Source organism: Crocodylus porosus, unplaced genomic scaffold (assembly GCF_001723895.1).
Source record: "Crocodylus porosus isolate Cpor-Errol unplaced genomic scaffold, CroPor_comp1, whole genome shotgun sequence".
NCBI classification, from domain to species: Eukaryota; Metazoa; Chordata; order Crocodylia; family Crocodylidae; genus Crocodylus; species Crocodylus porosus.
This window is the reverse complement of record NW_017728931.1, coordinates 21,910,793-21,920,574: the sequence shown is the minus strand read 5'-3', so window position 1 is coordinate 21,920,574 and position 9,782 is coordinate 21,910,793. Positions and strand designations below refer to the sequence as shown.

Below are 9,782 nucleotides of genomic sequence, written 5' to 3'. Positions count from 1 at the left end.
GCTGTGCTGCTGAGGGTCCCACTGCTGCCTGCAGGTCCTGCTCTTTCAGGTTCTTCCAGGGCACTGCTCCTGCCCCGCTGGCTCAGCTCTTACCAGCTCTGTGAAGCCCCTTCCTTGTTGTCCCTTGCTGGTCTCTCCCCTGAGACAGCCCATGCTGCCCCTTTTATCCCCCTCCAGGTGACCCAAGGGGCCAATTGGAACATGGGGTTGGGGGAGGGTGAGTCTCTGGGGCCTATTTAGTGTGGAAAAGGAATCCCAAGTCATCCAATCATCTTTTGCCGTTTCAAAACCCCTGGGCTAAGTCACTGCCAGCCAGCTAGCCTGTCACAAAGGATTCAAAAAAGTTTACTTGTTAGTCTAGTGTATGTCTTTGCTGCTTCTCTCCATCTGATCCTTGGTTCCTCAGCGTCAAACCGACTCTATTAGACCTTCCTTTTTTTTCCTTATTTTTATTCTGCCTCTTTCAGATAGGCGCTATCTCTCATCCTTTCCAATGAGCTGACAGCTGACTCCTCCCTGCAGCTGACAGCAGACTCCTCCCTGCTCCGTGTCATCCTATCCATCCCTTCCTTCTCTGCCACGACCCCCACTCCTCTTGTCATCCAGGTATCTCTTTCCTTCTACCCACTTCTGATGACGTTCCAGCTGTATCAAGGAGCTGCTCCGGAAATGTGGCTCTCTCTTTTCCCCTCCCAGCTCCCGTTGGCTCTCCAATCACTCCACCGCTGGCTCTCTATCATCATGAATTGGCCATTTTTAGTCTGGGAGAAACAGCCTAAACATCTGCACAGTTGTCGTTTCTTCTGGGAGAGCAGCAACTCTCCCAAGAGAAACTGAATGTTTCAACATGTACCAAGATAATCAGAGATCAACTATTAAGAGAATAAATACAATGGGAATTGTTTGTATTGCTTTATGAGGAACATATGGGGGACAGGAGGATAACCTACCTTGCCTCTAGTAAATCATTACTTGCAGCCCACCTGGAAGGAATAAGACCAGCTTGCCCAGCACTTTGAAGCATGATTGTTTTTTGGTAGTAAGACCACATTGCCATTGCTTCTGTGCTTGTACATTTTGTCTGTGTACAAGAATGAAAGGTGCTAGGAAGCATTAATTTAATTTTATGTTTATTATGAAAGTAATTTTAACAAAAGTTTTATGACATGCTTCATTTTGAGTTTTGACATAGAAAACAAAGCTATTGATATACAGAGGCAAAGGGAAATGTAGTTTATATAAGGTACATCCACAACAACATTCTCTACTACTGAATCTGGCAGTGTTGTTAAAAAGTGGGTAAAGCTCCAACCACTGTTTTATGTTCTAAGTATCAAACTTTGTACAGTTATTCACTATCTTTGTTCTAACTTAAAATGGTACATTTCATATGGAAATCGTTGTTTGTACATAATTTACATAGGTAATAAAGCTTATAAGCACCAGCAGCATCTACAAGGGTTTAGTTCAAATTTTCACTCATGCCCAGATATCTATAAGAAGCTAAACATACATAAATGAGTATTATACATCCACTTTTCTTTCTCTTCCCCAGATCTAGCCAACAGAAATTCCTGCTTAACGAAATAATTGACATGATTATAGCAGATTTTACTCAGGTGAAGCTCTCACTGATCTCAATGGCAGCTTTGCCTGGACAAGGATTTTGAAACAAGGCCCAATGGGTGGTATGGCTATATCTATGGCAACCGAATCACAAAAATATACTGTAGTACCACTCCTGATCCTTATTTATGTGAAAAAAGGGATAAAATACTGATTGGGCATGCTATTTAGAATCCCTTTTTATTTCTGATCTTTGCTTTTTGCCCCTACTCTAATAGGGAAATAATTCTACTTATTTTTAAAATACAATTTCTTTATATGTTATGAAAATGGGAAACATTTAGAATGACAACTGATTGCTAGCCAGTTAGGTTCCCAGAAAACCTTTGATATGATCTGGCTGGAACTGCACAAATAACAGGACAGGTTGTCTGTGAAACTGACTACATATAAATTGGTACCTTAAAGCAACTTTGTAATTATCACATTAAAGTAACCATTACAAAGTAGGAATCTTTCCAAAGAATTAAATGTAGAAAACAGTATTTACAAAATAGTTTTAACAAAAAATGAAAAAAGAAAAACAAACCTTAAAGATCATAAGACATTTTCACAATAACTAAAATAGAAGCTTAATTAAGAAATGCTGTTTGTTGTTCCCCTAAATATGGAAGATTATTTTGTGATCAGAAATTCAGCTATGTTATTTGCAGAACATATGTCAGGGTATACCCCCTAAAGTATACAACTACAGTCACTGAATGAAAATAATACATGAGTTACATTAAAGTTTCTACTTTTCTACAGTCATGCCACTTGAAATACCAGGCACTGAATGGAGCTAAAATTCCATAGAATGATATTGCTGGTCTTTAAAAGGAGAGTCAATGTTATACACAGGTAGAAATTCAGCTGAAACCAAAATGGCAATAGTTTGTATATATTTAAATGTGTTATCTTAGCTTTCTGAATATGAATGGTTTAAATTGTTACATCTAAAGGTATCTCTGTAAATTTTTATTATTGTATATTACACATTAATTTTATAGCTAACCACCTAATTGAAAAACCCCCAGATTAAATAGATGAAGTATCTAACTGGAAATATATATATTCAGATACTTAGATAATAACTCGCTATAAACAGTTAATTTTCCTGTACATTTCTATTCAAATGGAAAATGTGATGATAAAAAATGAGATCTTTTGAATCCAAGTCTGACACTGAGGAATAGTCATATTACTTTACAATAATTTTATTTCTTTCAAAACCAACTCTGATATGAGACAAAAGCTTTCGTTTTGCTTCAAGTGCCTGCAATATACTCTCACCCTAGAAAATGATCTAAATAAATCTCAAAACTCTCAGTCTACTGAGATCCCAAAAAACTTCCCCATTTACTGATATTTCCATCAAATGGTAAACAGTGAAAGAAGATGCAGTTAGAAAAAAATACCACACTAATGGGAATAACTCTACCCTTTGCTCAGGCACATAACATGCAAGAATGAAATCTTGATTCCACTTAAATAAATTGGCCCTTTCCTATGGACCTCAAGGCTTTCACTACATACTTGTTTTTAAAGAGCACTAAAGGTAGAGAGAACCCATTTAAGAGTAAAGTCCAAGACCAGTTTATTTAGTGGTTCTAAATCTACTCTGAGTCACAATGCTGCTTTCACTCTTATGAATCATTTTAAAGGTTATTTTCCACAATACTTAATTCTAGTTTCTTTAAAAAGATGATTGAATATGATAAATTCTTATCACATAAATGTCACTGTTGGGCACAGTGACAAAGGAGATTTTCTACTTTTAAGTTTAATTTAGGATAACTCCTGTTTACATGGCAACCAAATACTTCCTTTTTAGTTCTGGTTTACATGGTAGGGGACTGAAAACATTAATTGTGCTCTTTAGAAATTATCTAAAAAAATCACTGCAGGCTTCAAAAACTTTGTATCCAATGATCTTCTCACTTATGTGAGTACAAACCAGGAATAAATCCAATAATGTTCATGAAGTTGCACAGATTTAAAACTTGTGAAAAAGAAGAATCACATGTAGAGGCTAAGTGTAGCATTGCATTAAGCTGTATAATCTTTTATTTTGTATTAATCTGTAGAATACATCTAAGACATATAATATTTTGTTTACTTTTTAGCTCATATAAATAGTTTATGTCTTGTGTACATTTCAAATTTTAGAATCCTTCACAAATAGAATTGTTTTCTAATTAGCTTGTCCCATTCATGAGAGAGGATTATCATTCATTGCAAAAATTGGTATAAACAAACTAAATTACTGAAGAATTAAAAATGTGTGGCACAACTCTCCCTATTTGGAGATTCAGTAGAAGAACAGACCATTTACACACAAACCTTAGCAATTCTTCCTACCAACCCACTTCAGTAGTTAGGGACTCAAGAAAGGATGCATCATAGCCTTTTGGTTGTCCAATACACATTCTGTTTCTTTGTGGAGAACTGCTTGTCTGTCATGATTTTTCATACTTGGAGCTGGTTTGACAGAAAACTAATAAATACAAAGCACATTATCTTCTGACCATGTTAATACTCCCAGGAAACATAATTACTGGAGAGAGGTGCCATGCATGAAGTCCAGATCTGAATTTACACTTCCTACTGTTTGGAAGATTGAAAGATACGTCTTCGGTTCAGATCTGCAGAGTTTGGGATGAGCTGTAATTACAGAACCAGGTTCAGATTTTAAATTTCCACAGGCTTTGTGGTTTGGTTAATTTCCAATATAATAATTGCCACAGAATGCTTCGACTTCACTACATGGAAAAATAAAAGGAAGAGACTTGATTTTAGAAGGGCAGGTATTGTATGTGTACCAACAACTCGTGTATGACAAAGAGAGGATGAAGATGATAAAATAAGGGAAGAGTTTAAAAGTTTAAAATTTAGTTTATTGACCTAGATCCTTAGGTGGCATAAACTGTTGTAATTCCATTGATGACAATATTGAACATGTGGATCTGGCCTAATAAATATAATGCCCTGCTACTGGATGTGCTCAAATACACATTCCTACCCCAAAAGATTAATAACCAGAGATGATCTGGGGCATTATTATCCAGCAACTTCTAATTGTTGCAGTCTATTAGACCACAACAAGTAGTCAATTTGTCATTTTGTAGGAGACCAACAATATTAAGGGATGATTCACTGCCATCTTTCTAAACCAAATAAGTACAGAACATAAAGTAGGAGGACAAATTTAAAAAAAATATGTGCTACAGCTGCAGCTTTTAACATATAAACATTTGCAAGTTGAAAAATAAAAAAGCTCATTTATGGATCTAGGATTAGGTCACCACACATGAAGATTTCTTCATTTAACCTGTACTAACATGTGAAGCCATAAATGATCCCGGGAGAGAAAACTGGTTTAATCTCCACAAGGAATGTTCATTGATGCAGCCATAATGTTGCCTGGCTAATAATGGCTGCAGCAACTCAAATGCCTAACACAGACAAAAACTGATTTTAGATTCATGCCAGTGTAACTGAGAACTGTAACGGTATGTCTGTGCCAGCAAGTGACTGCTAGTTTCTCACACTAAAGTTGTTGCAATCTTCAGGCTTGGGAGGTAGCATGCAGGACGTGAGTCCCTTCAGTGCTCCCTGAGACTACTGAGGTAGTGTGGACATACCCTCAGAATGCTACTGCAAGGGTAGGGCATTCCTAACCAGCAAGGAAAGTTACCTTTTGCGCTGTTGCAGATGAGATCATTTTTCCTGTAGTGTTTTCCATTGATAGTGGGAACAATTTTGTAAGTTGCTGGGAGCATCTACACATGTCTCTATGGTGCCGGTGTTACTGTGCCATTGTTAGCCATCAATAAGATTTGTTACTGTGCTGTGCAGCAGCATACGGTTATTTTCAGCTACTGTGTTGCTGTAGTGACGTTATAGCAAGGCACCGTGTTGCTATGGTGATGATTTCTTAGCATTTGCCTCATCACAAAGAACACTGCAGTGATGCTTACTTTTATCAGGTAATAAAGAGGAGGGATTAAAGGAAAGATGGTAAAATAAGTAGGTAAATTACAAAGTCACCAGGCCCAGGTGACATGTTCCAAGGAATCCTGAAGGACTTAAAGAATAAAATGACTGTGGTGCTAACAAAAATAAATATGCAGTCTCTCACAGAAATCAACTACTATGGCACAAGACTAAATTACAAGGACCTTCACCTTCTGCTTAAGCACTAGGTAACTGTCATTCTGAGATACAGGATGAAACACTGATCTAATCCTGTATGGCATTTTTTATGCTCCTACAAAATGAATGGGCATTGTAGGTGCAAATCTGTCATTTCGAAACAGGAAGTTTTTGGTCTCTAAGCAATGCAGGATCTGTCTTCTAGTGGATATTAAATTAATGAACTTGATAATATTTCAAATGAATTTCAGAAAAATTCACTCTATTTTTTTCTTTTAGGGAGTTGGCAGATATGATACAAACTTATCTAAAGACGGCAGATCTGATGTAAAAAATTAATCCTTCCTGGAGTTGTATCAGTGCCATTCTTTATGAGTAAATCCCACTGACTTTGATATAAAGACTGCCAGCAAAAGAAGCAATAGCAGGATCCCTTGCTGAATGAGGTACAGGAAGTAGGAAGCAAAATAAAGAACTCCATGTTAACTAAAATGTCTGAACCTTCCACTGAATAATTTAGACTTAAAAGATTGTCTAGGTGAAAATGACGCATCACAAAATTCCAACATGCTTTAGTTTGGGATTCAGAGAATTGGCAAGCAAGTGGAGAAGTCATCTAATCATCTAAGTAAAGATACAAATAGATACAAGTAAATACGTGCATGGGAGTAAAGATTTAAGCATGAGTAATATTTACAGTAACTAACGATAATATTACTAAAGCATCCACAAATAGAAGTATATATTTATATATATATATATATAGTACTTAATTAGATGCTCTGTCAAGGGAAAGAAAAATGGACTACTAGTTTTGTTGTTCTTTGTTTCTCATCCATCCTATTGTAAAAGTCTTCAAAGAGACCAAATGGCATATAAAGTTCCAAAACTGTATCTGCAGCAGGACAGGTTCTAAACAGTGGTAGACCTTTGAAGAGGGTTAAAATAGGGCTAATAAAATAATAAGACAAGGGATTCAATATTGTGTAATCCATAGAACAAAATTATACATCTGTTTCTTTTTTTTTTTCCTTTTTCTTTTTGGTTTATACTAGAACATCATCTCCACAAAAACACAAATGGGAAATAACAAAATTTAGATTGTTTTGCTTTCTTGTAAAATTTCAAATATAAAGTTCAAGTGCAATTCAAAATCCAAACATAATTTATACTACATACTCCTTTCTATAACAATAATTATTTGTAGGTAGTTTCTTTGACCAGGTTGAATAGGTTTCTTTTTTGCTTAGAAGAAATCTATTTTGCTAGAAGATAAAAACCTTAGAAAAAATATTTTCTAAAACAGATATTTCCATATGAAAGATGAAAACACACTAGTGCAGACACAAATTTAGATCTTCAATTGGATGCACTCAGGGATCCACAAGTATTCCTCTTTGAAGTAAAAATCCCATTCAGAATATTGGCTTTTAACAATTATAAAACATTATAGACATTCTTCAACAAACAACTGAAAATAAAGACTGCAAAAAAGAGCCTTCAAATTAGCAAATGTTTCTACTGTGGAGGAAAAATACAATATTCAACAGGAATGCAAAATAATCCAAAACTGAAAATCACCAGAAAACTATTTGTATGGTCGTAGAAATCTGGAAACTTTTGATCGCAGTAACTTTATAAATGATCTTGGGAACATCTCCTTTGACTCCTGTGCTGTGTACTTGAAATAATTTTGAGGATGTGCCAATACATCAAAGAGGGCTTTGATCAATTTCTTGTCCTGTGGTAGAGAAAATATATATTAGACACATTTGACTGTATTAGTTTTTGCATAACATTTATAATTAATTTTTACTCACATTGATTCTTTTGCAAAAAGCAGCTGAGGATAAAGCAGTTTAAGCATGCTCAAATCCACCAAGGCTGTTTCATATTATACCAACAGCAGTTCACTTTGCTTCCTATATTAAACATATGGAATCAATGTTTGTGGAAGGTGTCATGTTGGCATGTTAGAGTACCTGCTGACCTCAAAAAATACACAAATATGGGCAGCAGCACTGAAAACTGTCACACATTGCCATTCCTGTTTATTTCACCCCCATCTCACACACTGTTCCAGTCCCAGTGAGGGAAAGGGTAGGTTGGTATTCACAACTTTTGCAAATGGTGAGCTCTCTCAGGACTTGCTCCTGTAAGGTGCAAATGGCTTCATTCAGTAGTTACCTAAGCACAGTCAGGATCTGAGTGACCTCATAATTCCATTGAGCAGATCCTTGCAGAACTGAGCCAGTTGTCAGTGGTTGATATTTGTAATGTCTTCTGTAGGACAAGGCACACCAACAGATCATTTCTACCAGGTGTCAAATAATGCCAAGTACTTCTCACTGCAACTCAGTGTGATTTCTAGCAGTCCCCTGAACTGTTCACTTTGTATTGCAGCAGCAAATTTCCCACGGACCTCAACAGAGCCAGAATTCCACTCAGTGTTCTTCTCATCTTTTTCAATTTGCTTATTACATACATTTGGCAGCCCTCACTTTCCCTTGAACAGCCCACTGATCTATGTCCTCTGTTGCTTCTCTGGGTCTTCCATGCAACAGGGAAGTGAAAAAAACCACAGAATCCAAATCCAAAAATCAAATCCAAAAATCCACAGAAATAGTGACCGTTAGAATTTCAAAGCTTAAGTGTGATGAGATTTTGAGAAGTGGTACCCAGTTCCCGTTGATGGGTTACTGCTCTCATTCCCTAGGTACTTTTGAAATAATCTCAGCCCAAACTATTAGTTTTGCATAGGTTCAGTATGCAAAGCCTTCACTAGACACTAGGCAGTGTCTCAGCTTTTGCCAAGGGTTCTATAATAGTTATTGCTTAAAGTAATTGTAACCATGCTGTAATATGAAAAGTACCTTAAAAGAGATAGACTTGACAAGCAAAACAATTAAAATACCTGGAAACATAGAATTACAGATTCTGGCAATTTGCTTCTGGGAATTTTCCTAATGCTGGAGAACACATGACATAGTTCTGTTAACAGCATAACAAGGTTTTTTCATTTCAGCTGTCATCACTAGTGTTGGTTTAGCTTTCACATTCACTTGCTTTCCTTTGGTATAATAATACCTGAAACACTTGCTGTTGCCTTTTGTACTGCTTTGTGCACTGTGGCTGGCTGCCCAGCTGTACTTTCTCCCAACCTTCCTGCTTCTACTCACTCTATTTTTGAAAAGCCGTGTTTGTTTTCCTGGCAGCAAGCAACTCTGTAGCAGTTATGCCTTGTTGAGACGAGACAATTTTTTGGATAGATACATTTATTTTCATACCTATAACTAGCTTGTAGGGTGGTGTGAAACAGCACCAGTCTGTTTTGCTTGAGTTTCGACGGTTAGAGGGAACAGTGTTTCATCTTGAATTTCATTTAGAGTCAAAACAGCTGGTCCATCCTGTTCTGTCAAAACAGAAAGGCTGTTCTGATGCCGTTTCGCTGGGGATGGGGAGTCAGACCAGCTTGGCTGACTTCCGATCTCTAGCACTACATCACACCGGGGCGAGAAGCAGTTTCTGAACCAGGAGGGCTGCTTGCCAGCCTCAGTGCAATCTAGCACGGGGCACTGGGAAGCAGCCCACCTGGGCTGCCTCCCGCCACTGGTACGATTCAGTGCAGGGCACCGGGAAGCAGCCCACCTGGACTGCCTTCCGCCCCTAGCACAATCTAGCGGGGACACTGGAAAACAGCCCAGCTGGACTGACTTCCCATCCCCAGCCTATGGTCGAAACGTTTCTACTTTCAAAATGTTTCAATCAGCCTCATTTTGTTTTGAGGCTATTTTGATTGCCTTTGTTTTGTTCCAATTTTGCTGTTTTGACCACAAAATTGGTCAAAACAGCATCGGAACAAAAGCTGGCAAAATTTCGCACAGCCCTACTAGCTTGGTAACTCTTTTTTAAAAGTTCCAATTTACAATGAAGAATGTTTCATAGTTTCATAGTTTCATAGTAGCTAGAGTCGGAAGGGACCTAGGTAGATCATCTAGTCCGACCCCCTGCCTTGGCAGGAA

The 9,782-nt window shown here is 37.4% G+C and overlaps 1 protein-coding gene across 8 annotated transcripts in view; it reads right to left on the bottom strand.

Annotated features, from left to right (window-relative positions):
* Positions 1-6,864: 6,864 nt before the first annotated feature.
* The window catches only part of SCUBE1 (signal peptide, CUB domain and EGF like domain containing 1), a 340,412-nt gene continuing 337,494 nt past the window's right edge, over positions 6,865-9,782 (bottom strand). For all 8 annotated transcript variants that reach the window (XM_019544341.1, XM_019544347.1, XM_019544342.1 and 5 more), the window contains one exon: positions 6,865-7,501. In XM_019544341.1, the coding sequence (XP_019399886.1) occupies positions 7,349-7,501 (153 nt within the window). In that variant the 3' untranslated portion in view covers positions 6,865-7,348. The remainder of the gene's footprint in view (positions 7,502-9,782) is intronic.